Genomic DNA, 27,803 nt, shown 5'->3' on the forward strand with positions numbered 1-27,803 from the left:
CCTGTCTAGTCTCTGTGTCTAGGAGGCCTCTTAAGGCATCACCAGCACCCAAATGATGGAGTCCAGGTCTTGCTGTTCTTGCACAAAAGGGTTTTTGGTGTGAATCCCACTGGTGGTGTTTGTGGTTGTGCTGTTCTCCAGCCCTGCTCCTGGATCAGCTGGTCCCTGTGGTGACATCTCTGTGTAGGTGTCTGTGTTGTGTGCACAGGTGAAAAATGGCCAGATTATCAGGGAACACATCACTCCCATTGAAAATGGCAGCTCAGGAGGAGAAATCCTCTCTGATCCTCCAAATAAAATAAGGGTGCTTCAAAGAGCAAGGGTCTGCCAGAAATGGCCAGGTCTGCCAGGACTCTTACTGGTCCATCAGACTGATTTATGACATGTACACCACAGCTCAGCCATGAAGGGGGATTTATAGAGTGCAGGGGCCTGTCTGCAGCATCCCTCATCAGGCTCCAGCTGGGATGGAAAATCTGACAGTAAACAAACCAGCCAGGTGCTTCTGCACCTGCAGAGAAGGGGGAAAGAGGTGCATGGGGCCAATATCCTGCTGAAATGCTGCATGTGCTTAGCTCTGCAAACTGGAATTAACCTGCCTGGAGGTGATGGGGCTGGTCCTGGTGGTGTGTGGTAGCAGAACGGGGATTTTAATTTGTGTTTGTTGGTGAAGATGAGGAGAACCGAGGTTGATGCTGGAGATCTGATGCAGAGAGGTTCTCTCTTTACCTGTCAGGAGTATGATCTCTCTCCAGCTCGGGTATCCTTCTCTTCCCGGGTGCCTTGTTTCCCTGAGGACCACAAAACCAGGCAGTAATTAGTGACTTTAGCACAGATAAATATTTTTGAATGTACTGAAGCAAAGTGAGGGCTGGAACAGCCAATGTTTCAGTGTTTGAAAGTAGCCCAAAGGGAAAAACCAGATTCTTAACCAGCAGTGCCCCTGCTTCCAGTGAGGCTACGTAGGAAAGCATCCCAGGGCCATTTGGCTCCAAGGGAAAAAGCTCCTCTCCTTCCTTTTGGTTGCATATTAGACAATTATTTTTTACTGGCACAAGCTTCCCTGGGCAGTGGTGAGTCCCCAACCCTGGAGGGATTTAAAAGCTGTGTGGCTGTGGCACTTGGGGACACGGTTTAGTGGTGGCCTTGGCAGTGCAGGTTTAAGGGTTGGACTCAATGACCTCAGAGACCTTTTCCAATTGTATGATTCTTATTCTCTGACTTTTCTGGAGCACAATTCTGTGGGTGAGGGGGGATATGGCCCTTGCCCAAGAAGGAAGCAGGAAGGAAAAGGGTGTGGGGTCCAAGTAGCTGCTCCAGAGACTGTTCATGCTTTTTTATTTTTAATATCTATATATTGAAGTAAAATATATAAGCAGCTTCCCTGAGGGGAAAAGCTCCTGAGACTGGCTATTCTCCTAACCACTGGACATCCTTCTCCTTCCTAATGCATCAAGGAAGAAGCTGGGAGAGGTCAGAAAAACACAACCTGCTCTTTTCATATTTTCACCACACTTTCACCACGGAAAGATTTCGACTCGTGCGCCTCATTTCTTTACGTATTGCAAAAAAACTCATGGCAAACATAAATAAGGAAGATGTGACTCGGGCTTGTCAAGCCCCTCCATTAATTACAGCTCAGGAGCCATAAATATGGTCAGGGATAATTAGTAGTGTGGAGAGGGTATCATTAATCCACGTTAGTGCCCACCACTGGTGTCTGAGCTCCCGTCCTGCAAAGCATTTCAGGATTGCTTCAGCGGAACTGTTTACTCAGAAACCTTGGTGCACCAGGGGATTTCTCCAACAGCTTAAATTTAAGCACGTGCTTAAATGCTTAGTTGAACAAGACAGCTTATTCTTTCCAAAAGTTTATGTTCGCTTTCCTGGGAATACAGTCATTTACTTTGCTTTTTTTACAATAGTGAATACTTCTGCAGAGCTCTGGAAGCTGCGTTGTTGAGTTAAAAAATCCTATCCAGTTATCTGGAAAATGCTGGGCTTTTTCACAGAAATAGATCAGCAGCCTTCAGGAATACATCAATTTTAGGTTTTCAAGGACAGGCACAACATAAATAACCTGTGGTGCAATCACCTGTTACTGTTTATGATGCCACAAAGATAATCCAGATGAAAATGCAGCCTAAACTCAGCACTGTATGGATCAGCTAAGTGGGAAAAGGGGATGTTCTTAAGTCTTGGGTTAGGATAATACAAACAACGCTGTATCTGCAGAGCTACACTTCGGGTTTTGTTACGTAAATAAGTTTGGCAGCAAATATTCATCAGAATGTGCCAGTGGGATTTTGTTTTGAAGAAAAGGAATGGGAAGAAGAAAGCATCTACCATGCTGTTTTAACAACTGAGGAAATATTGAGGCTGTCACTGGTTTATTTTTGCTGTTCCTCCTGTTTTGTCTTTTTAACGTCTCTTCCAACAAGCCAGAAATTACATATATTGGGGTCCAACTGGGAAGAAAAGCTTGTTTCAACCTATGTAAAGACACTAAGCATATGTTGAATTTATTGGCCAACTGGTAGTGTCCTCAAGGCAGCTTCACCAATAAAGTAACTCCAGAGCAAAACAAAAATGAACTGTGCGGAGGAAAAGTGTGTTTTCCTAATTAACAACAGCATTTGTGGGGAATTTGGCACAGGCTGAGATGCGATAAGGGCAAATACGAATTGTAGACAATGGCTTGCCTCCAAAATGTCTTACTGGGAACAGCTTTTATTTAGCAAATGATAATGTTTAATGAATGTGAACACGCTCGGCATTTATAATGGAAATCTCCTTGCTCCTCTCTGAGATCTCAGTCGAGCTTCTGTGTAGCCATCCTTTGGTGATTTTGTGCTTTGAGAACTCCCAAGGAGTGAGCTGGGACACAGGGCTGTCTCCTGTGCCCAGCAGGGTGCCTTCTCTTGCTGTGTGGGCTCAGCAAAATGGTTTGGGTAGCTCAGAGGTTGGAGCAGACCAAGAACCTGATTTCAGACCAAATCCCAGAGCACTGTGTGCTGCTGGAATGGCACCAGGAGGGAGAGGGTATCCAAATGTCTCACTGAGGGAAATTGTTGAAACTGGAGGATCTGTGTCACCCTTTGGCTATGATCTCACAAGTCCTGGCTGCAGTTGCAGCCACCAAGGGTTATGGAATCATGGAATGGCCAGTTTGGAAGTTTATCCAGTTCCAGCTCCTTGCCATGGGCAGGGACACCTTCCACTATCCCAGGCTCTGCTCCAAGCCCCATCCAGCCTGGCCTTGGACACTTGCAGGGATGGGGCAGCCACAGCTTCTCTTGGAAATCCACTCCAGGCCCTCCCCACCCTCACAGGGAGCAATTCCTTCCCAAATCCCATCCAAACCTCCTCTCAGTTGGAAGCTGTTCCCCCTTGTCCCTGCATTCTGTTGTAACAAGTCCTTCTCTGTGATTCTTGTTGGCTCCCCGGGGGAAAATCAACAAGAGGAAAGTGCTCCCATGGTTTAAGGGAAACCAGCAGCGGCTGATGCAGTTTTTTACTGGATTCCTTGGATCATGTGAGATGCTGAAGATGGGAGGCTGAGCAAGGGCAGATTTGGGCATGGCTTGAGGAGTCTTTTCTGGCAGTGCTGAGATAAAACAAGCAGCTTCTGACACTTGTACTGAAAAAGTCCTTAGACGAAGATGTTCCCAGTGATGAATAAACTCTTGGTGAGTGAGGGGCTCTGATCTGCAATCCCTGTTGGATTTAGGCACAGCATCCAAAGAGGTTACAGCTCCCACAGCTGGCTCAGAGCCTGCAGCAGGTACAGGAAATCCAACAGGGCCTGGCAATCACAGCCCTCAAACCCAGCCTCTCCTCTGTTCTCACCCAGCTTCTCTTCTGGTCTCGTTCTCGAGGGCTTTGTGCTTTTCAGTAGTTTTGTCAGAGCCATTTGTGGTTTTTCTTTGCTTCTGCCCGGCTTCACCAAAAAGGCATCTCCAAAGCTTTGTTGGGGCCTATTCCAGATGCAGGTTTTACACACCTAGGTTCTCATGTCCCCCTTTCCTGGGTTTTCTGTGTCTCTCTCTTTTTTTTTTTTTTCCCCCTGAATTCTGGCCATGCCTTTGTGTCTGTGTGGGTGTGTTCATTCCCAAAGCATTGCTTTACCTGCAGTGAGCATCAGAAAGAAACCCTTGGGGGAGCCGAGCAGGAAAAGCAGCACAATGGGCTTCACAGACAGCACCCTGATAAGCTCTTAAATGTAACTTCCAGGTCAGTGACTGCCACGTTCCTCACTCAGAGGCCATCTTCTTTCCAGCCTGTCCTTTCACAGTGCTCCCAGTCCCAGCTTGGTGATCCCTGGCTGAGCAGGGGATGAGCTGCCACTGTGCAAAGAGAAGGGAAATGCACTTTGCAGCAGAGCTGACCCCCATTCCTCTGTTTCTGTCGTATCCTCATCCCCTCTCCTGTGACAGTCACCAGACCAGGAGCTATCTGGGGGAATGGGAGATTCCAGGAATCCAGCAAAGTGTGCTTCTTAAACAGGACACTCTGCTCTATCCCCTGTCAGTGCTGGGCCATAAAGGTGGGGCAGTCTGTGGGTGTGGGAAGCTTCCAGCTTGGAAAGAGGCACAGGATCTGTGACTCCAGTAAGAGCAGTGTGGTTTGTTGAGTATTAGGTGCAATCTAATTAGTTTGGGTATTTCCAGACCAGTCTGCTGCTCTGGAGACCCACTTGGCATGAGAAGAACAGTTTTTTCACCCAGGTTCATTCTTCCACAAAGCTGGCAAATGGGATTCTTATCTTCAGGAGTTCTAAGAGCAGCTCTTGGTAGGGTTAAGTGTCAGCTTTTAGCAGTAAGTGGTATTTGAAGGTTTGGGAATCAGTGATAAAGTCTTTATGGAAGTAAAGGAGTGGCTCTGGGTATGCCTGGAGCTGTTACATATTGGGTTTTTTTTAATCTAAGAGCTGAGATGTCTGGAACACTGACTGGAAGGGAAAAATTTCCCTTTAGAGTTCAATTCCAAAATGTCCTCGCTGTATCCCCACAAAAGGGACTTTCAAACTCAGATTGGTTCCTGTGGGTCAGGCAGATTTTGGGTTTTAATATGGATTTGACAGAAACTTCCTGAGTTGTGAACTACTCATCTTAAGGCTTGGAAAGGCACAGAACACCCACCTCTGGTAGGGACTATACCCTGACAAAGAGAGCAGAAGAAACCCCTCCTTAAAACAGAGGGAGTGGCCAAACGTGGCATCAGGAATTTGGGATGACAGTCCCTGGACACAAAATTCCACCTGTAACACTTCTCTTAAAGAAATTACTACCCTTTCAGTGCCCGCTGCCAGAGTGCAGGAAAAGGTGTGATTTCTCTGAAGAATGCTGAATATGCCAATTTTTTTTTTGGCAGGGGGATGTTTCACATGGTACTCCAGCCATGCTCCTGGCTACAACAGGGACCTGAAACAACCACCTGTTATTTCATGCTGCACAGCTGAGGGGCAGACATATGGGACTTAGGATGTGGCTTGAAAAATGAGAGGTTTTTTTGCCGAATAAATAAATTAACGAGCTATTTCCAAACCTTTCCAGCTCACATTATTCTTATTATCTAGAGCAGGTTATCCTAAAGCAGATCTGCAGTCTGTGTGCACAGGTATGTGCTGGCTTGGTTTATGACTGAGATATTTATGCAAATACTAATTGGAAAAGGCTTTTGCCAATGCTGAATGGACAATTTAAGTGGCTTTGCACAGGGAGGATGTGTTTTGGCTAACACCGCATCTTTCCTTCCATTCCCCACTCCTCAGATAGAACTGTTTTGGCTTGGGTGGGGTGTTTTGAGATGAAATCTGTAAGGAATTTGTTTTATCTAATTAGTTCTTCTTTCCCTGCCTCATTCTCTCAGGCTACTGGCACAACTTGGGAAAATAAAAGTTAAATAACCTCCTTCCACCCTAAGCTATTCCAACCCTACACTGAAGGGAAAAAACCCAAGCCAGCCCCTAACATAAAGCTCTGTAATTCCAGTGGGACATTTTGGAGCAGGGCACTGTCCAGCTGATCTAAATGTGTCTGCCCATGAAAACTTGGGGAAGATTGTTGCAATATTTTGTCTGTATATCTTAAGCCCCCCCTATTTTTGAAACAGATTTAGGAATCCATTTGGGATCAGCTTTCAGAGCTGCCCCAGTCTTTTCTTATTTGAGTGTCCCTGCACGTTTGTCAGGTGAAAGAGCATTTTTAAAGATAATTTGAGTAGAAGTAGAGCAACAGCAAGTATTTGCTTGCTAAAAAGGTATTACAGAAATGAAATACAGCATGAGATTAGGGTTGGCTATTTGCCCTGAGGGTTTTAAGTGGATCTGCTGATTGAGTGGTGGGGTGTAAGCTTTGAGTTATTTTGCACTGACATGATCTCTAATTTAAATGCTTGGGCAAGGAGTTTAGAGAACCACAAGCTGTGGAATTCTTCATACGATAATGCTGTAAAACGAGATGTGAACATGACGTGCTGTGTTGGGGGGGGAGTTAAACCTATTCTTTATGCCTAAATAAACTTGGCTTAATTGCAAATTCCCAAAGCCTTCAATAGGATGTAGTAACCTAATCAGTACCTGGCTGTGTGTGATCTATGTGGTGTTACAGACAAATGAAAGGTTACATCAAAACCTTCCAAGGGAATTTTTTTTGGTGTACAGTCTTGAAACATAATAACCAGCCTTTATTTGGGAGGGGAACAGTCAGCAGCTGGAAAACTTAGTGGCCTCCAGATCCCTGTTTTCCTTGGAAAACTATTAATCTGAACTGGTCACCTTAAAGAGAGGGATTGCTTCCATTTTGCTGTTTGACTGCATCCAGGGATTTCAGGAGGGTGAAAATCTGAAATACTTCATAGTGATTTATCTCTGGAATAGCTCAACTTGTCCTAAGCAATATTTATAAAAAGTTAAAGGGAGTTAAGGGAGAAGGCCCTGAAAATAGCCACAGGTGAAGAGATTTTTCAGATGTTTCTGACTTGAGATTCAGGAAATGTTTAGGGTTGATATTTGTACTTGAAGTTTGCACTGACCGCCACTGTCCCTGGGCAGGGAATTGAGACTGCCCCTCCCTTCTGCCACCTTGCTGCTCTTACCTTTTCACCTTTCCCAGCTTTACTCTGTCTGGCACCTGTCTCTCCATCCACAGCCTGTTTGAGTTTCAGCAGTTTCTCTTGCATCACTTCATCGACCTGCTCAAGACAAACACAGCTGAATCTTCCTCAGTTTTCTCTTCTGTCGCTTCACCCCAGACAATTGTTCAGCTGAACGAGTGTGAAAGCAAAGAACAGGTAGTAGGGACTCTGGAAGGAGGGAAGGTCTGTGCCAGGGCCAGTTCTTACAGCTGGAGAAAAATATACACAGGTAATGCACATGATTAGTGTCCTCTTGCTATTGTATGCACACCTGCACTCTGATCTCGTCCTCCACTTCTTCCCGTTCCCCTTCTTTGATCAGCTCCGGGTCGTGATCCTGGAGAAAATCCGATCTGTTATCTCTGTTCTCCCAAAAGACTGTTATCCAAAAGAAAGAAAAAAGGGGAAAAAGTTACAGAAGCCATTGTTTTCTCCAACTGCTTCTGGAGGCAAAAGAAAGGGTAGTTGTAGGCAGGCTTTATTAAATTATGAGCTGTATGAAAGTAGCAGGCTCTGGGGACCCTTACCACGTTCAGAGCCCTGTTGCATTAGGATCTGTAGATCTTGAGGTTAGGGGATTTCTTCTTTTGCCTCGGGTTGCAAAAGGGTATCAGAATTCAGGAGGATAATGGGATAGTGAGGTTGTCATTTGGAGGCTGTAAAGCTGAAAGCCTGGAGTGTTCTCAATCTCCAAGAGCCCTGTCCCGTGCCCGATGCTGGCATCATTTTATTCTGTTCAACAGCACAGTGCTTAAATCTTTTCCATGAAGAAGGCACAGGGATGGCTCCTGCCCTGAAGGATGTGCTCTCCATGAGTGTCACTTGGCTGGCATGACACAGGCTTGGGGACCAAAGGAAGGGGGTTAATTCACACCACAAAGTTCCCTGCTCTCCCCGTGACTCACTTAAAGCTCCTGCACTCTGGGGAGTTGGCCTTGGTCGTCATTCCCAGGAGGCTGAAATACGGGGAATAGGGGCACTGGAATAGGAATAAAACCAGCACTGAGCTGGGGAAGTGGGAGAGAGGGAGGGGACAGCGGGTGTGACACAGCAATAGCCTGCAGCTGGCCCACAAGGGATGCACGGCCACGCAGAGGCTTCCCTTTAGGGCATTTTAAGCTCGATGCAGAAATTTGAAGGCAGTTAAGCCCAAAAGAGACAAGACCCACCTGATCCAGCCCCTCTGTTTCAAAGTACTGTGCAAAGGAGAAGTAATAAAAAGACCTAACACCCAGCCACAGCAAATTTGTGAAACTGGTGATGAAAAAAAAGCTCTTTATGATAAAGTACCTAATGATCCTGAGGCGCAGCTCGTTATTTTTGTTGAGGCAAAGTGCAATTTGCTCTTTAGAAAGAAAACTAAATGAAGTCTGACGAGCTTGGTGCATATCTGAGCTCTCTGCTATTAGCAAAGTGCCTCATTTTAATGGAAACACCTCCTTTTTTCCTACACTTCTCGAGCTAATTTGAAGGAAGACAATTCGTATCTCGCATTTCAAGCCCCGATAGTATCTTCCAAAATGACAGCTAATCTCCAGCTGGATGTGCTAATTCAATTTCCAGATGATGTGAAATGACAGTTTTCCACTTTAAGATGTTGGCTCTTCTATGAAGCTGTTTTGTACCAGATATTCTCCCCTGTACCTCTGGCCTGCTGAAGGCACCGTACAAATTCAGAAAGGTTTTAGCATCTAAGTTTTTGCTTATCCAAGACTGGCTGCTCTTTCAATCCACAACAATTTTTCAGGGCTCAGTTCCATGCAGAGGATTTGTAGTTTTACACAAGAGGGAATAGTTCTTGCAGGTGAGTGGTCATAATTTCACCACTGAAAATGGTGGGGACGGAGGAGGATGGGGATGTTTTGGTAATGGAAGAAACTCCAAAGTCCAGACATTTAATTTCTTTAAATTACTTGTGGGTCATCAGAGGCCATGACAGATGTCATGTAATATTTCAGGAGGAGAAACTGATTTGCCCAAGGTAGCTCCTCCAGCCTGGAATTCCAGCCTTGGGGAAAGGGGACGTTGCATAGGAGTTATGTGAATTTTTAAACACTTTCCTGACTGGGTCAACAGGTTGCAAGTGCTGTGTTTTCACAGGAGTACAAGGCTTTAGATATTTATTTTTCATAGAGGGATCCATAGACTTTTCTGTTCTGTTTTGTTCATAATTGTTTGTTGTCATTGTGTAGATTGATTAGTGGTTAATACCCACTGCAGGCAAACCAGGGAGAGTCCCCCCAGACTCTGATGTTACCTGGCAGTGAGTTATCTGAGTGTTATATTAACCACTGGGTTAGAGGTGCCTCATTTTAGTGGAGAGATCAATAACTCATAGGTGTTAGATGCTCTGTTATTCTTTTATAGATCAACAAAATGTTTCAAAGTTAATTTTAAAGGGGGGTCAGGAGGCTAAGGATGTTATGTTTTCACTGGCTGGTCAGGGGAGCCTGGTATTTCGTTACAGGCAGGGTCAGCCAGCTCCAGGAGCTATTTCTGTGCCTGTGTGTATGCAGTGAAATTCATGTCACCTTTTCTAAAATAGTGCATGCTTATTTTGGGATTATTTTATATGCACAGCTAGCTCAGGGCTCAAAGGCAGCCCAGAGCACTCCTGAATCAGCATCCCAGCTCTGCAGGCTGTAGGGAACGCCAGTATCCCTGAAATTCAGAGAACAGCTTGTGACTAATAATTGCAATATATTTATTTGAAGCATGAAGCTTCTCTTGAAATGGCCACTTTGAACCTCCTGGCACAAGGATTTGAATCTTTTGAAGGTTGGTTAAAAATATGCAATATCACCACACCCTAAAAGGAGTATTTGGACACACCACGGAGCGTTTGAACACAAATATCCTCTGTGACACTGAGCAAGTCATAAATATCAACTGGTCCTCTGTGGAATGGGGGAAACAGCACATTGCTGCCTCACACTGCAAAAATACACCCCAGGAAGGGGGAGGTAATGCTCAGCCTTACATCTGCCCCACATAAACTCTGGCTATTCCAGTGTGAGAGGAGATGTCACACAGAGTGGCTGCTTCCAACCACATCATTTAAAAGAAGTGTTTTGGAGCTCAGCAAGTGTGGTTTAGCAACTAGAAAAACTGTCAGGTACGGTTCTGGGAGGAGAAAAGGCTTCATGAATTCCAGTGAAGTTTAGGCAGCCAGCTCTAGCTTGGTAGAGGAGTTAAAACCACAAAGTGAAAAGTTTGTGACTGAAATGTTTAGGTTTTTGTCCAAATGGATCTGTATTTTAAAAAAATATTTAAGTAAAACTAGGAGTAAAGCACCAGTTTCAGGGGATGGGATCACTTTCTTAGCATTAAGCGTTGGGGGGTGTGACAAAACAAAGATGTTTGTGTTTTTGGGCAGCTGTCATTTAGGTAAACTTTGGACACAGTTATAAGGGGCTTTGAATTCCTCCTGATACAAACATTTCTGAATCAAGCTCTGTTATTTCAGTCATCTTTTCAAGATTTCTGCACTAATCAATCTGAACTTCTGTGCAAATGCTGATAGCAAGTGACCTATTTCTACCTAACAATAGGAAAAAAGTTCTCAGTGTGGAAAGAGCAAACTCAAACCTATTTCTTCCTGCATAATTCTGCTACTGAGATGAAAGCAGCCTAAAATTAAAAATACGAGAGACTGCTTGCATTGTTCTGGTCAGATGTTGTTGTGGATTTGATTCTGATGGCCAAATGGTTAGACTAAAAATAAAATAATTTTGGACAACCCCCGGGTAGTTTTGTGTTAGTGCCCTGCAGTACAAAGCCCAAAGTGCTTGTGAACGAGGCAGGGGATTGTGCTGCAAGGAGGAATTAACAGCTGTTTGTTAAAAATAAGTGTGGTGTCAAACAGACCTGGTTCACCAGGAAAAAAAACCCCACCTGAAGTTTAACTGCACAGCTCTAGACTCTTGCTGTGCCTAAGACAGAACTCCAGGTATTCTTTGAAGCCTGCAAGAGAGCTTTTCCACTCCCAGGGTTTCTGGTTGTGCTCTGTGCAGCAAAGGGCTCCTTCTCATGTTCCTTCAGAGCTGGGGAGTAGCTGTCAGCTCTGGCAGGATGGGCTGGAGATGTGTGGGTGTTTAAGTGGGAAATGGGAATCCCAGAGGCACTCATGCTGTGTGAATAAGCCCCAAAAGTTCTGTATTTGCAGGGCTCAGGGCAGGGATCCTGCTGGGAACGGCGGTGCTGGTGTTCAGGTACAGTTTGGGTGACAAATCCCCCATCCCCTCGTAAACCCCCTGCCTTATTACACGAGGTGGTTGTGAAATTTGGGAGTCTCCATGCCTATCAAAGGAACCTGTTGACCCCTGTGGTGTTTTTACTCCTCACTCTGGTATCCACTGCTGTGCTGAGGTTACAGCCAAGCACGTTTGCTCCAAGGCAAACCCCTCCTGCCTCCCTTTTGCTGCTTCCACGCTGCTCCTTCCCAGCTCTGGGGACTTGCTGGGTGGGAACCCCACTCTTGCCATGGCTGGTTTTGAGTTCCAGGTGCCATTTCATCCTTGGCCAGCTATGGAAAGAAGTATGGATGGATTTGATCCTTATCTAAAGCTCCTGCTGCCTTCAGCGGGGTTCTGACGTGGTATTTGACACTAGATGGGATGAAAAGCTCCTTTTCTAGCCAGAAAGCTGCTCTATGATTTATAATGTGTAAGAAAATCCTAATTGTTACAAGTCAGAGGTCAGGCCAAACTACTGATGCACATTTAGCAAGTTGTTCACTTCTTTCTCTCCAGCCAGCTCAAATCAGGCAGAAAACTTGACGCCAGTAATTTGTCAGCAGGAGGGAATAATGGAGACTTTTCATACGAGGAATTTCAGCAAGGCACTCATTCTGAAGAGTGGAGAGCAGAAAAGATATTTTTCCACATTGTATCAGAACAGAATCTGCAGAGATCCAGCAAAAATAACCCCCTTTCCACTTCAGACAAGGGCATGACTTTCATGCCAGCTTCCAGGTGATTACTAAGTCACTTGTGAATCAGGCTGAGCACTGAACACAAGTGTTGAAGAGATAAACAGAAGTATCAAGAGCAGAGGAGAGGATAGAGGAGATCTGGAAAAGAACAAAATGTCCCTTCATGGTTTTTATTAAGAAATCCCTGCTTTTGGGGATTTTTGCTGCCTCTAGGTGGAAAACCAGCCAGGCCCCTTGCTGAAAGTCCCAGTTATGTTTTAATTTCACACACTTGGCATGAAGCAAGTACATTCAAACATATAATCAAAAATAATTTGAGTGGCTGTGGACGCTGTGAAGGAATCCATGGACTCTTTCCACGAGTTCTCCCTCTTGGAGGAGACAGGACAGGGGAAACGTTAGTGCTGAAACTCGATGTACAGTATCGTGCCTTTGAATTATTGGCTATTCTGATGTTGTTTTTGTTGCCCTCAGAAAATCAAAAAATGCCTTTTTTATATGTATTGAAGCACTTTACTTTGTGTTTGTTCACTTTCACCCACAGAAATGTCCCTTCCTGCATGATTAGCTCAATGGTTTTGACAGATTCCTAGGAATCTGAGAGGCTCCCTTCCTAAATACCATTTTTTAATCTAACATCCTCATTTTTATAATGTTCCACACTTTGGGCAGCTGCCCACTTGACCTTACAGGAATGACATTCAGATTAAGCTGATCTGGGAGAACATTCCAGCTGGAATTGTTATCTTTTTCTACTGACCTTTGTACTGAGAGCTTCCTTCCTCCAGTATCGAAAGGAAATTGCTTGGACCCATTTTCCAGCTTTCATCCACTATCTAGAATGGGGGGGAAGTGAAAAGAGTAATTGTTGACAGCATTGTTTCACAGAATTACGGAATGGGTTGGAAAAGGCCCGAAAGATCTAATTCCACCTCCTGCCATGGGCAGGGCCACCTTCCACTAGCCCAGGTTGCTCCATGAGCGAAGGGGTGGCATTTTATCAACTGAAGTCACAAAACTGAACAAGAATTAAACCTCAGCTTGTTTGAAAATGTAATTTAGGGAGGAGAGTTGCAATATTTAAATGGAATCCCCTTTTCAGTGATTTGTCAGGGATTTTTCCATTCCATTCCATTTCACTGCCATTTCCTCAGTTCCTTTTGCTGCTATTGCCATGTTCCTGAAACAGTTTCATTTCATTGAACGGTATTTCTGAGGGAAGAACTTCCCAGAAAATGATCAAAGTTTCTTCATCTCGTATCAGTCATAAATCTCAAAATGTGGGTAAGGTAATAGTTGATAAAGGGAGATGAGATCACTGGTTTGGGGAGGAGGTGAATGTGGATTTACATGAGACAGCACAAGGTGGATCAGGATTTTGCTGAATAACCTGCAAACCACTTGTTATCAGCGAGATATAAAGCGCAGCTCCTGGGATAATTAAAACTAAACACCCCCCTAAATAAGCCCTGTAATTAGGGGCATATCTGCTACCTGCAGGTATAGTTGCAACCCCATTATGTGAGTTATCAAATATCTTTTTAATTAAAGTATTATTACAGTAATTACAGTTGGGGCCCAGAAGGAGAGGCAAAATCTAAATACATTTATCACTTCCACGCTATAGATGCATTTGAAAGACACTCAGGAGTTTCTTGACTGAACATCAAGAACTGTTTTGGTAAAGTATAAGGAAAAGTTTGAGGATTTGAGCTCGAATGCCCAGTTACTCAAATGTATTTGCAGTTTTACAGGGTGTGGCACTTTGAGGTTCATCTTTGGCTCATTTGCAGTAGGCAGAATCCTTCTTTTATCATTTTTCCAAGGTGTTTTATAGAAAATGATTAAACCATGATGTTCTGAGAGGAAATGTGTCAACTATTAAAAAACCCAACAAACAAATTGCCCCCAAACCAGCCTAAAAATGGTTTCTTCATTTTTAGCCTCTTAATGGAACAGGACACATCAACATTTTATTGTTATAAATAAGCCAATGAATCATTTTAGTTATTTGCTTCAGTGATTTTATACACTGACATAAATAATACTGTTGTGTTAATTCAGTTGTTTTTAATCAAACCCACTCTCTTGTGTCTAAGGGACAGTTGCAGGATGCTGTTCTGTTTTCCCTCTTGGCTCAATTTAACAGCCTAAGAGTAAATATAATAAAAAGAACTTTTCCTTCTAAGCCAGTTCATGTATTTTTTGATTTTCAGTTGATTGGTTCCATGCTTGTTCTGTCTGAAATGTGTTAAGGCACCTTGAACCAGCAATATATGTTTGAATTTAAGCAGAAACGTGGGAGTAAGAGTTTCAATCTGTTCCTGAGGCTTTCCAAAGCCAGCTCTGCACCAGGTGATTCCCATTCGACAGCAGGGGAAACTGAATGCACTCCACTGTGCACATTTCCTAGGGACATTTTCCTGACAGGTTTCACTGAGGACAGGAATGTGCCTCCCTGTCAGACCTTTCTGGGTGAAATTCAGGGATGCACAGCCGTGCTCACGTTCAGTGAGACAAGCTCCAGCAGGTTACTGGGTGAGGCGGTCCAGACTGGTTCTGCTTTTGGAAAGAGGGATTATGTGGGGGTGAAGCCGTGGTTGTTTTTTTTCCTTAGGTGCCTAATGGGAAATCAAATCAGCACCTTGCAGAGAAAAGAAAGGGGAGTTGCTTTGATATCAAATACTCTTTGTAAAGATTGCTATCAGGCTTTTCAGAAATACTTAGATTTCCTTCTGGGATCAAACTTTTGTTTTCTTTAAGAGCTGAAATTGGGAGCACAGCTTTTTTCTGCCTGCATCCCTATGACTTATAGCCTATACTTATTTTAATAAGAGTCCTGCTGTTAGAACTTCTCCAAATACTTCTCAACTGGTTTAAGATACTCCTTTTTTTCCCCCTGTCAGTGCTATAACCTTGGAGAGAATGTTCCCTTTGTTCTTTCTCAATGAACCATAGAGAACCTGATATAATGGCTCAGAATTTTACTTGACAGGACTTGTGTGATGGCTGAGGAGATGGGAATGACATGAAGTTATAAAACCCCAGAGCTCTCTGCTGTTATTTCACCCCATTTCAAAACAGCCTTGCAGAGGCTGCGAGGGGATCGAGACACATTTTTGCTGTTGTTGGTTCTAACCTACTAAAATGTGCAAAACCAAGAAGGAATCAAATTTTACCCTGGGAAAGTCAGGTTTTTGAGCAGATGGGGGAGGTGCCATCCAGTTTCAGGAGCTTCACCAGTGCTGACAGTGTCACCCAACAAACTGGTCAAAGTGACTGACTGGAGTGTGCCCAGAGCTTGAAAACATCTCCTGTTTGCACAGGAGCAGCCACAACCCTTCCTAGTTAGCAAATTTAGGCAGTCCGGCTTAAAGAGTTTGAAAAACATTTATGTATTTGCTCCTTCAGCCTGCTGTGTATTTTCATGTACAAAGGGGGAAAAAAACCCCACTCCAAACCCCCAAATAGTGTTTTCAAGGTGCTCATTTACAAGTTAACATTTAGGTATCTACCTTGTGATTAAATTGACTGATGTTTCCTAAATTCATGTAATTTAGGTTCCTGGCTAGATGTTCTGAGAGCTTTGGCCAGATTAATGGATGTTGTCCAAGAAAAGCATCTTTTTTTTTTTTTTGATATATATTTGTTCTAGGGTTAGGCCTTCAAATTAATTCGTGTAAAACTTGCAGTGAAGAGTAAGCGTTGCCCTAGAAAACTCCCCCTTCTCCTCCACATATTTAGTGAGAGATTAATGACCCTTATTAAAAATATATATATTGTTTCAACTTTTGTTTATTCTACAGAGTAAATGAGAAACAAAAGCTGCTGCTTCAGCAAAAGCCTACAATTTTTGTTGCACAGCTTGTTTTTGAAGATGCCCTTTTTGGTCACTGTTCTGTTTCACAGGTGTTCTGCTCTGTGAAGTTGCTCCTGAAATAATTTGGAAGCATGTCTTCTGTGAAAGCAGCCCTTTTTCTCCAAGATTTCAGGGGGTATATTGTACATTAAGTGGTGGCTACTGACATTTGAAACAGAAATAGTTCCTACCCTGAGAATGTGGGCTGAAAATGCATGGCTTATTTACAGGTTTATGAAATGCTGGTTAATGTGGTTTAAAAATCAGTTTGAAATCCACACAAGCTCTGAGGTGGGATCTGGGTGAGACTAAGGCTTTAATTCCTAATTCTGCAAGGGGTGGCAGTAATGAACTTCTCTGTACCCACATTACAAGTGGGAATGCTTGGTTACCTCTTGGTTACCTCTCTGACTGTCCTGGCAATGATCTCAAAGCCCTAAAGTGTATTTTGCCCTCATTTATGTCCCTGACAGTCTGCACCTCCATCAGCTCTTCCCACTGAGCTCAGTCGTGGCCATTCCTAAAATATGAGAGGTAAAAAGTTCCCCAGAATCATGGAGGTCATGGAAAGGCTGAGAGAGACCAACCTCAGCCAGTTTTTTGTCCCCTGAACCCAAGCCTGGAGCTTTGGTGACCAGTTCAATGTCACTGAACAGCCTCTGCCCACACCTGAGCTTTGTCTCTGGCTTCACAACCTGCTTTTATTGCCTTACTTGCTTTCCAACTTTTGGTGGCTTTTTTACTGCTGGCCTTTCCTTTTCTTCTTTTCCATTCTTCTCCTTTTCTTTTTTCTCTGCCTCCCTTTTGGCAGCCAGTTCTTCAGCCACCTGAAAGACACAGGGAGGAATGTGATTGGGAAAACACAATATCCAAGAGGCTGCACTCTCTGAATTCCAGACCATTAAAAGAAGCCTTTTTGTGCTTAGGGCACCTGCAAACTCCAGCAGAGGTGCTGACTATCCCAATATATCATCAGGAAAGGGCTGATTCCTCTGTCCCAAACCATGAGGGCTTTTATGGAGCAGGACCAGTTCCTGAAGCCATCCAGAAGCAGAATATTCTCATGACACACGACTCAAAGTTCCCTCTGGACTCAGAGCCAGATTATGAATTTGTCCTGGTGTTTGTAAGGCAGATTGATTTTTATAGGGATGGATTTTGAGAGACTGCCCCGAGGTGTGTCTAATTTCAATATGTGGCTAAAGACTGAATTGTTCTAGTGGGTGAGAGAGGTTGGGTAGAGAGATTGTGACAAACTCTGACAGATCCACATGGATAGCTCAGCATCTTTATCCCTGCAAGCAAGCAGCAGCTGATAACTGGGTACAGCTCCATCAATTCCCTTCTCTTTAGTTCCTGGCCATTTATACTTTATTATCTGAAAAAGGCAGAGGGTGAAAATTTGCTGCTTCTACCATTCTCTTGTTTCTAGGCATCTTTCTTGTCCCTGAGAGGAATTCTAAGATCATTTACTAATGAGTCTAAATCAGAAAATCCATTGAAGTTTATTAATGGACCACTAATATTGGCAGTACCATGAAAGAGTAGCAAAGTAAACATTTCCAACTGTAAGGTGTGTTTCCTGAAACAGTGAAAATACCTGTTTTCTCAGGTTATACCTTTGAATGTACTGGGTGCTGGAAGGGGACAACGACAAGGGCTGTGCTTTGCAGCCAGGGCAGTTCCATTAGTGGCTCTCCCCAAGCATTTCAGTGTCTTACATTTAATTAAATATGGTAATTCAAACCCCAAGCAGCGCTCCGTCACATCTCGCTGTGACAAGCAGCGAAGCGTTTCATTCCTTGGGATAGATTAACAGATTGACTGGAGTTCAAAACAGGTTTTTAGTGTCCCAGTGGGCCTGGTGCATCCAAAACCAACAGAGCTACTCTGTGGACACAAAAATGCTGCTGCTACCAAGGATCTTCTTGCTATTTTCTAAGCCCGTGAGAGACTTTTCTCTCTCACAGAAGAGGTAGCAGAGTTATGTAAACAACCAAACACCTGCAGCCTTGAAAAGTCTTGTTTATAGTCCAGTAGAAAAATATTTTGACAATGGATGTTTTAGGATTTTAGCCAATCACCCCAAGGGGTGGCTGATCCTTTGTCCAATTAGACTATGAAGAAAAAAGTCTAGAAAAGAGTTCGTAAAAAATTAAATAAATCAATCTTGCTGCACAGTTCCTGCCTGCTGGATCTTCTCTCCTCCTCTCTACGGCTGCGGGACACGGTGATGTACCCTAGGACTGCAGTAATACTACTCCAAGTGTATCCTTTCCTGTAGTATTCCTACCCAGCCAGAAATCCAACCTTGTCACCTCCACCTCTGCTCTGCTCTGCCTGCAGAGGGTAACCAGAACCACTCCCAGCATCTCAGAGGTGGCTTTATCCAGCAGGGTACCTGTAAACACACACGTGATTGACAAAAGGTTTCAATTTGCAGCAGTGCCTCTGCGTTCTACGGGCAGCATCTTAAGTGCAGCCAGACTCCAAATGGAAGGATCTGCTGTCATGGTTTTGCACAGATGAACGATACTGGAAGGGGTTAGACAGAGTTTCTGTTCTCATGAACCTGCTGTGGTGGCACTGAAGTGTCCTCGTCCTTCTGCCTGGCCTTGCTGCAGCTTCTCCAGCTCTGCTCCCACTTGTGCTCCAAGCAGCTCCAGGATTGCAGCGGGCTGGGAGCTGGGGGAAGTATGGGTGTATCTAACCTTGAGTGCCTTCTGCTCTGTCCTACAGAACCACTTCCCCTCCAGCTGCAAGGAGCTGCCTGAACAATCTGACAGAAGAGGAGGAAAGAAAGGCAATGGCAAGCAAAGGTGAGTGTGAGATGAGTACGCAATTCACCCACATTTGAGTATGGGGGTTTTTTCCTTCATAGTGGAAAGAGAAGCAGATGTCTTCCTAAATTGTTTTGGACTCCCCTTTTCTTTGCTAGGTTGCCTATTTTTGAAATGATGCAGAAAGCAGTTAGCAAACTCTTAATATAAATGAGGAAGACACTGTCATTCAGTGGGAGCAGATGAATTTTAGCCTCTTACTATTTTTTCCCAGTCTTTCCTAGGACTTCTACTGTGCCAGTGATGATTCTTCTCCAGTAACATTTTCTTCAGAGACTGAAAAGACATTTTCCTTTAAGCTGATACCCCATAAAAGTTGAATTGACTTTTCTACATCAGTTCAACCATATTTTCTAAAATCTTGCATTGCAAATCTCCTTTTTTTTTTTTTTTTGGAAAGAGCTGGGCACTAAACCAGAGTGCAGCCTATGAATGAAAAGTCTGATGCTGCTTTATATGAGCCAAGTATAAGAAAACTTCCAGCTGCCAGCAGGACTCACTTGTTCTGCTGTCCTCAGCCACAGGAAGTTTGGTGTTGGCTCAGGTGAGGTAATATTCGAAGTAAATGTTCTTCTTCAGGAAGAAATCCTTCCCTTATTCCTTGAAAGAAGACCTTACTTGAACTTCTTGCCTTATAGAGTTGTGGGTATAAAAGAAAAGCAGGGGTAGAGAGTGAGTTTGGGAATGCTGGATCTCCAGCTGTGTAGTGAGAGTGATGCCTTGAGAGGCCACCTAAAAACAGAGGCTAGACCAGAATAAGGGAATAAAGGTAGGTATTTATTTGAAAGGTCTTCAAAGGTACACCCTGGGGAGCCAGAGGCTACTGCCAAGGTGGACCCTGGGTCACCAGTTCTTCACCATCTTCATAAGTTTGGTTTATTTGCATATTAGGGTTAATTCTCCAATTATAGCCTCAGTTAATGATGTAATTACCCCAAGCTTGCCCCTCCTCTTTAAAGGCTTTTAGTTTACACATTTTGGGGCCTGGTGTCCTTGAAGAGCAAACCTAGAGAAGTTTGTTATGTCTAACCAGCATGAGAGAACAGCAGCTGACAGGCCACAGGGAACGTCAGGGTTACACACTGGGCAGTGCAGATTTGAAAAATAGAAAAGTTAAAAGCTAAGGCATCAAGAGCAGCCCCAGAGCCTGGCTCTAACACCAGCTTGAACACAAACACTTTCCAGGGGCACAGCCCAGTGTTCCTGGAGGGAAAAGTTCCTCTCTTGGGGTATTAACTCTACAGAAAGAAGTTTGTTGGAACCTAGGAAACGTTGCTTCTTTATGGAGGAGTTTTGGTGTGGGTTTTTAGGCAAGGTGGATTGCTGTCTGTAGGTGATATTTTAAGTGTTGCGCAGTTTAACAGAGGCCAAGTACAGTCTCCCTCCTCCTGCGTGGTTAACTTGAAATAATCACAGTATTTAAAGGCTTTGAGTCCTTCTCTGACACCTTTCTCTCTTTTTTTTTTTGGAATGTTATTTAATACTAGAAATGAGGGGGAGCTGGGAGAGGGGGAAGTGCCTGCTAAATGGCAACTCTCTTGGCTTATTTTCATGGTGATGAGACTTAACGAACTACAGGAAAAGATCATAATTTTGTTGGCAGCAGGATAAGGGCAAAGCTAAAAATTGTCACATCTGATGATTATCTATGGAGCAAAACATAAAAAACCATTAGGGATAGAAATCTGGAACAGATGCAGGGAGATTACACCGATGTCCTGGAATGTTGAATTTCTCTAGAAGAGTAAGTAAAGCAGAGAAAAGCTTCTTTTCAGTCAAGGGACAGCACTTCCTTTGCTGACTGAAGCACCAAGTACTCAGCTTCAGGATGTCTTTGGCAACATCTTTTGGAAAGGTATTTGGAAAATGTCATGGAAAAGCAGTTTGTGCAGAAGGCCAGCTACATTCCAAAGTCAAGTAAGGTCAGGGTTGTCAAAGGATCAAGAAATATAGAATGTATAATAATGCAGCAATGGTTCGTGAAGTGATTAATTTGTATTTTATTTTCCCCAAAGTGTCTTTACCTAAGTCTTATAAAATGCTCACTTTTTAAATACAGTTCAGTCTGGATTTTTCATGGAGTTTGACTTGGGACTAACCAACCCCTGCACAGGAGCTAAAACAGACAAGAGATGAACTCCTGTCCCCCCTGGAGTCAAGGACAAAACTCCCATCAGCTTCAGTGGGGCCAGGATTTCCCTTCCTATGCTGCCCAGTAGACCAGTGTGGAACAAACCCAGGGATTTTTAATATGCAGCTGACTGCAGGCCATTAAAACATTTAAAAAAAAAAATGTTTTACTTGTCTGACATTCAGGTAAAATCATGATTGCACTGAACTTTCTCTGGCCAGCTGCACTGTGGAGATCTTTTAAGGCTGTGACACACATTCTGCTGGCTAAAAAGGAAGAGAAAAGAGGCTCCAAAACTGGTGAAAATCAGATAATCAGTGAAAATTTGTTAGAAAAATAGAGGAAGGGTTTTTTTTCCCAGGGTGCAGGGAAAACAAGCACTGAAAGAACCTCTCCAGACTTCTGGCTTTCATTTTTTCAGGCAAAGCAGATGCTCAGGCAAGGCAACAAAACAGCTGAAGGTGGGAATTGAAAGCTGGGAGCAGGACAGGAAGGTTAAATCCATTTCTCCAGAATCCACCTCCATATCCAGTGTTGCTCGGAACAATTTCTTGTAGTATTTTCTTCCCTAGTTGTGTTTATCCTTGGTGGTAGCAGGTCTCATTAGCATCACACTCCCCAAACCCCTCTCCAGCATTAAGCCCCACTTGCTGGGTGGCTCCTGGCTGCTCCCAGCAGCCAGTGAAGCCTTCTTGACTCTGGCACGTGTTTCTGCTTTAGGGGCTGAATTGAGGATCTCCTTCCCTGACTGGAGACCTCGACCTCAGCAGCCCCTGAACTTGGCTAAAACCAGGAGTATGCCCCAAACTCCGTTTAAGTGAGGCACAAGGAGCTGTTTGCAGCAATTTCCCTGCATTTTTAGCACAGTAGCTGATGGTTAGGGCTGTGCTCTGTGCTGTGCCTGTCTTTACACCCTCCCCAAACCACACAGAGACTGCTGGGTGCCCCAGGCTCTCCTCCCTGTGATCCCAGGGAGGGCTGAATCCAAAATTCCCTATCTGTGGAAGCATTCCAGGCTGGATGGGGCTCTGAGTAACCTGGGCTAGTGAAAGGTGTCAGGGTGGTTGCAAAGAGATGATTTTTTAGGTCCCTTCCAACCCAAACCATTCTGAGATTCTATAAAAATCCTCTTTTACCACACTTGTGTTAGAGAACCAGTTGCAGAAAAATCATGCAACAGTCCTAGAAGTCTTAGAAGTGGAGCTTTCAGGACCACAGAATTCAGGTTTTGACCTCTTAGTTTTCCTAGCCCAGCACACCAGTTCACTCAAGGGCCAAATCCTGCTTCCTGTTTTCCCCCAACAGACTCATTGTCCTGCTTGGCTCATCGGGATGGGTGGAAATGGCTCCAAGTGCCGACTACTGCCTTCAGCTGGGCTTAATCACTTTCCCTGCATGACACCCAGATGATCAGAGGAAGAGATTATCAGCCACTTCCATTAGCCAGAGAGATCAGGAGAGGGATTTACCAGGAAAAACAACCGAGATCACTACAACACACAAGATAAACTAAGATACTTCCTTCACTGGGATGTTAAATTTGCTTAATGAGCCTTGGCAGTAAATCAAGGCTGAGGCCTGCCTGCATAAGAAACTCTTCTCTGCTGTTGTTCTCTACTTCTTGTCCATCACCTGAGCACCTTCAGTCGTGATAAGGTGGCTGCACAGCCTGAAAGGGAACAGATTTTGGTACCTGATTGGAAACACCCTGAAGAAAAAACCCCCGTCCTTTCACTTGCAACAAAAGGCTTTGATCCATAAGATTCTTGGAGAACTAGAGCCACAGTTAGGAAAAACTGCTGCTTAAATAAACACACATGTTTTGTGGCAGTTCCTTCTCCAACCTCATGAAATTTTTTCATGAAAAGAGGGGCAGTACCTGCTCTGGATGCTTTTCGATAAAAATAGCCTTGGAACCACCTGTGTTCTCAGGGGGATAGTCAGGAAACCTGCCCGTGATATGCCTGTGGGAGAAACAAAAGTGGAAAGGGAATTAAAATCCATCATTTTTCACCTGGTTGACAAAGATTTTAAATAGTGGGGAAGCTTCTTATGGTAGTGGCTTTTTGTCCTGTAAATGAATTAAAACAGTCATCAATCCATGTCTGTTATCCCATGGTCCATCAAAACCTGCAGATCCTTAGGGCTGCACATTACTTCCTGGCTGACAGATGCAGATTGAAGTGTTTATACCTGGAAGTGTCCATGGCCAGGTTGGACAGGGCTTGGAGCAGCCTGGGATAGTGGAAGGTGTCCCTGCCCATGGCAGGGGTGGCACTGGATGAGCTTTAAGGTCCCTCCCAACCCAAACCATTCTGGGATTCCATTATTTTATGTTCATAGCCCAACTCTCTTTGCTTTCAACATCCAGCTTTTTTTTTTTTAGGGAAGAGTTATTTTGCTTAAATCAGGTTTTAATCTGCAAGTTCCAGATTGTATTTCCATGTGAGGATTACCACTCCTAAATTTCCGATGGACTTGCACAACTGGATGGTGATGGAAGCTGTGAAGGGGCAATGAGTGACTTTGTGGGAAGGGTTCATGGATAACACAGGGAGCTTCCAGGCCTTTCAGAAAGAGATTAAACGATACAGATAATCATTTCAGCCCCAAAGGCCATTTACACTGATAAGACCCTTTAACTTCCTTCCCTTTTGCTGCTTGTTGGAACATATCTGTAAGATTTTCTGTTTCTTTGGTAACATCAGGAAGGTTTTTCTGTTCCAAAGAAAATCCTGACAGTGCAGAAAGCCCCTCGTGCTACTTTCAAACAGCACGGTAATGTTTCCTCTAAATGAAATTAAATTTCCCTGGAGAAGAAAAGAGCTCAGAAAGGTCAACACGATTCCTAAAAATTGCTTTCATTTTTTTTTAAAAAACAACTGGTACCTTAAGGGACTTTCCTAGGCTGCTGTTAAGCTGCAGGCTCAGTTTTAAGCTGAGATCCTTGGAACAGAGCATCTGTTCTGTTTCTGCAGCACCACGTGTAGGGTTGGGATCTCTTGCTGCTATTAATGCAGCACCAGTTAGGGCAGAATCAACAAACATTCATCCGTGCTTGGGAGCTCTGACTTGTTCAACAATTACAAGTTCTGTATGCAAACAGATGCAAATCCTTGGCCACTGCATTCCCAGAAACCAGCCTGCATCAACAAAGGGCTGTCATTGTTAGTGTGCTTTAAAAAAAATCCATTAAGAACGGGAATTTGGCCTCAAAACCCTGCATGATCTATTATTTAACGTTAGCTCGTGTTCCATTTTTTACAAACAGCCAGAAAATAGCTCAGTTCTCTGTTAAATGCAGCCTTAAACACTGCTACAAGTCTGGTTTACAGTAAAAAACTTCCCCAAATCTGTTATTGAGGCTGTTGCTACTTCAGTGCCAGCTGGGAGGAAGGAAAGGCAAATGCACTGTGGGTGAAAAATCAGCTGGGAGCTCACTGAAAATGATATCAGGGCCAGCTTTCAATATTTATTGATGTTACATTTGGTATTTGTACTCCCTTTTCCACCTTTAAATCATTTACAGCTCTTGGAGATGGCGGGGATTGGAATTAGGTATTTTAAGGTTCCCTCCAACCCAGACCATTCTGTGACATTTACCTTTGGGTATGTATGATGAGTACATCTGAGTGCTGTAGAAATTCTACCATATCCTGAATTTTGGGAAGGGGATTCTGGTTTATAATCTGTATTTTCTGTGTGATTCTTCTCCTCCCAGCTGGTGCAGCTGTTTGTGGTGATGTGGCTCCTCTCACCTTTTTATTTTTGTAGCAGCTACAGCAGGTGCTTGTGTGAAAAAATGAGGTGAGGAGAAGACAATGCCCATCTTTTCGTGGAAAGAGGGTCAGGCATTTATTAACCAGTCAGGGATCAGTGGGGTTTTTGGTTGAGGGCAATGCAGGATGTGCTTTTCCATGGTCATCAGTGACCTGAGAGCAGGCAGTACCAAATATTTTGGTGTTCTACTTCTTCCAGGGCATCTGCTTTTTTCTTGTGCATATCCACTGCTGTCTGATGGCCTGGAAGCAGAGCTCTTAAATCGTATTTCCCTACCCACCCTCTTGTGGGTTTTCCTCTTTCTCTTCTAGGTTGAAATGACCACAGCTTCAATCTTGTGATGCCTGGGAATTCCCATGCGTGACCCCGATAGGCAAATTCCTCCCTTTATGAAACCCTCCGAGTTCAGAGGTTAAACCAGGGATTCGTTTGGCCTGTAAATCTGCCCAGAAAAATGCAGCCATTCATCTTCCTGGTCAAAAGTCCACTTTAAACGTAATGAATCTCAATTTTCATTCCCCCTTCACTTTCTGGCAGCGTTCTGCTCAGAGCCATCACAATGGGTTGTCTCATGCCTTTGCCTTACGATGTAAATTTGGACTCAACTGGACCTAAGTTCTTTGGTTTGCAGTTGGAAAAACACCAGGATAAAATGAGCAGCCAGAGAAGCTGTGGCTGCCCCATCCCTGCAAGTGTCCAAGGCCAGGCTGGATGGGGCTTGGAGCAACCTGGGACAATGGAAGGTGTGGGGTGGGACTAAATGATCTTCAAAGTCCCTTCTAACCCAAACCACTCTATAATTTTAAATTCCTGTATCTTTGTGCCATCAGATAAGCTACACATCACCTGTGGCTCAAGGGGGTCCCACCAGACATTTCCCATGAACAGCTCTTGGATTAGGAGGAGGTCCCAGACATTGTGGAGTGATTCTGAGCTTTCCTCACAATAATATTTATCCAAATAATTTTTAACCACCTTCCCCTTTTGAAACTTCCTATAAACACTGAAATATTCATGGGTAGAGGCAATAATAGGGTAAGAAACTGAACCCAGATGATGCAAGAAGTTGCAAGAAGAAGCCCCAGCAGGCTGCTTTGTTTTGTGGGAAGTGTGGAGGGGAGCTGTGCGATGGGAATCCTGCCTGGTTCCACTGTTGATGGGGAGAGGAGAACATAAAAAGCTTAAGCTCTTGATAACAGGAGCATTAGAGTGTGTAATATATTTGAAAGACATGGTGCATGTCAGAGACACCTAGATCCGAGTCAGAACTCTGTGAATCTGGTACTTATTACTGTCTCAGTGTTTGCAGAGGGGAAAAAAAATATCCAATTGTACTTTTCCAGTGTCTCATAAAAACGTGTAAATGCCAGAACTGGAAGAAGCAACTCTTATTTTCAGTGTGATTGCTTCAGTGGGAGTGCTGACAGCGCGTTAAGCGCTGCAAGCGAAAGCAGAAGCAAATTGTCCTGGATTTCTGAGGGAGGATGCAGTTCTAGTAAAACCAATTGCCTGAAGGAACAAATGAAGTTTAAAAAATCACGTGGCGGGACTGGACTCAGGGGCTGAACAGAAGTAAATAAGGTGAGGAGGAAGGACAGGGCTAAGAAGAAACCTCCTCTGTGTGAGCCAAAGCGCAGCAGCAGCCTGGGAAGGCCCTTACAGCCTCAGGAGCCCAAAGCCTGCAGGCAGGGAGCTGAGGATGGCTCCTGGGGGTGACCTGCTCCCTGCTGTGTGTTCCCAGGCACTGAACAGCAGGCTGCGTTTGGGAGCTGTGCTCTGCTTGCTTGTGCCGGAGTTCAGAGCAGGCAAAAAGATCCTTCTCTGGGTCAGAGCCACTATTTAGCAGCACTGCTAAAGTTTCTGTGCTGAGGAAGATGCTGTAGAAGAAGGGACCTTTGGAAGCTGGTGTGTGAGAAATCCATTACTTTTCTGGAAAGCAGTGAAATCCTGTCAACGGAAGCAGAGCAGGGGCTTGGAAAACAGCTTTACAGAAAAGCCTTCTAACTGGGATGAATGGGGGCCCTAAATCTGAATCAGAGCAGCTCAAGTGGAAGAGTAAAGGGATGGACAAGGATGGAGGGGTGAAAAGATGTGATCTTGCACTCCCAGCTGAAAAAGAAAAGGATGTGATGAGGTTTCTGTGCTGTTTCTCAAATTACATTATGTTCTCTGGTTCACTGTTACTGCTCCAAACCTATTCCTCTTACAATAACTCAGTCCTGTCAAGTGTAATTGAAAAAGAATGATCTTTTATGGTCTGCAGTGCAAATCCTTTAGTCTCTGATCTGTAGCAAAGAGTTCTGGCTCTTCTGGGCTCAGTATTTGTTACAGCACAAAACCCCACATAAATGTCCAAGTTTTAACTAGGTTCAAATGGTTCTCTCATGTCTCCAAATCACCACCAGACTGGGACAAGTCAGTGTGATTGGCAAGCTCTGAATGCTGTGGCACCTCCACTCTCACCTGTAAAATAAATTCTCTGCCTGGGAGATGACCCTACATTGTGCTTGTCTCATCTGCTGCTTCCTCCCTTCCTCGTTTCAGGAGCTTCAAAAATTTTTTTAAGTGTTTTCTCTCAATTCCACATTGCTCAGGGATGGTTATAGTTAGGGCTAAATCTGGCTTTTGATTTATGAGAACACACCATTGATTTAAACATTTTGTCTGGTAATAGACTCAACAAGTTCCTACCTACTCTGTTCTCTGGCGTGGTTTTACATGTGTTATTCTTTCTTTTTGGCTATGGCTTCTCCAGTTAATTGCATAAAAGGCCTTGTCAGGAAAAATAAATTGTTCTTTGGAGGAACAAGAGTGCTTAACTCTTCTCAGGGGAAGAAAGGATGTGGGCTGTGTGCAGAAGAGGAGGCATGAATGATGGTGTATGCGCTGAGTGGAGGGACAGAGGGGTGTTCCATGCAGAAAAGGGACACAGACAAAGAGGGGGGAGCTCTTTAAAGAAATAAAACCCTCATCAGTTTTGTAGTTCTTGCCTGTTTCTGTAACCCCACCTGATATGGATTATCTCAGGCTGCTTAAATAGCAGTGATGGTTTATTTTAGGTGTCTTTGCTGCGTTGTTTTTGGTTTTTTTTTTTTTCCCTTTTTGTGTGTGTGCTTTCTTTAG

The 27,803-nt window shown here is 44.1% G+C and overlaps 1 protein-coding gene and 1 long non-coding RNA gene across 4 annotated transcripts in view; one reads left to right on the forward strand and one right to left on the reverse strand.

The window, feature by feature from the left end:
• The window catches only part of LOC125328561, a 66,917-nt gene that overhangs the window by 32,384 nt on the left and 6,730 nt on the right, over window positions 1-27,803 (forward strand). The window contains exon 2 of the long non-coding RNA XR_007204775.1: window positions 18,669-18,748. This is a non-coding gene — a long non-coding RNA (uncharacterized LOC125328561). The remainder of the gene's footprint in view (window positions 1-18,668; window positions 18,749-27,803) is intronic.
• The window catches only part of IQCA1 (IQ motif containing with AAA domain 1), a 102,304-nt gene that overhangs the window by 26,825 nt on the left and 47,676 nt on the right, over window positions 1-27,803 (reverse strand). For all 3 annotated transcript variants that reach the window (XM_048309442.1, XM_048309443.1, XM_048309441.1), the window contains 6 exons: window positions 22,780-22,864; window positions 16,643-16,756; window positions 12,831-12,906; window positions 7,409-7,515; window positions 7,099-7,194; window positions 730-791 (listed from right to left, as the gene is read on the reverse strand). In XM_048309442.1, coding sequence (XP_048165399.1) covers window positions 730-791; window positions 7,099-7,194; window positions 7,409-7,515; window positions 12,831-12,906; window positions 16,643-16,756; window positions 22,780-22,864 — 540 coding nt within the window. The remainder of the gene's footprint in view (window positions 1-729; window positions 792-7,098; window positions 7,195-7,408; window positions 7,516-12,830; window positions 12,907-16,642; window positions 16,757-22,779; window positions 22,865-27,803) is intronic.

This window comes from Corvus hawaiiensis, chromosome 7 (assembly GCF_020740725.1).
Source record: "Corvus hawaiiensis isolate bCorHaw1 chromosome 7, bCorHaw1.pri.cur, whole genome shotgun sequence".
Taxonomy (NCBI): Eukaryota; Metazoa; Chordata; class Aves; order Passeriformes; family Corvidae; genus Corvus; species Corvus hawaiiensis.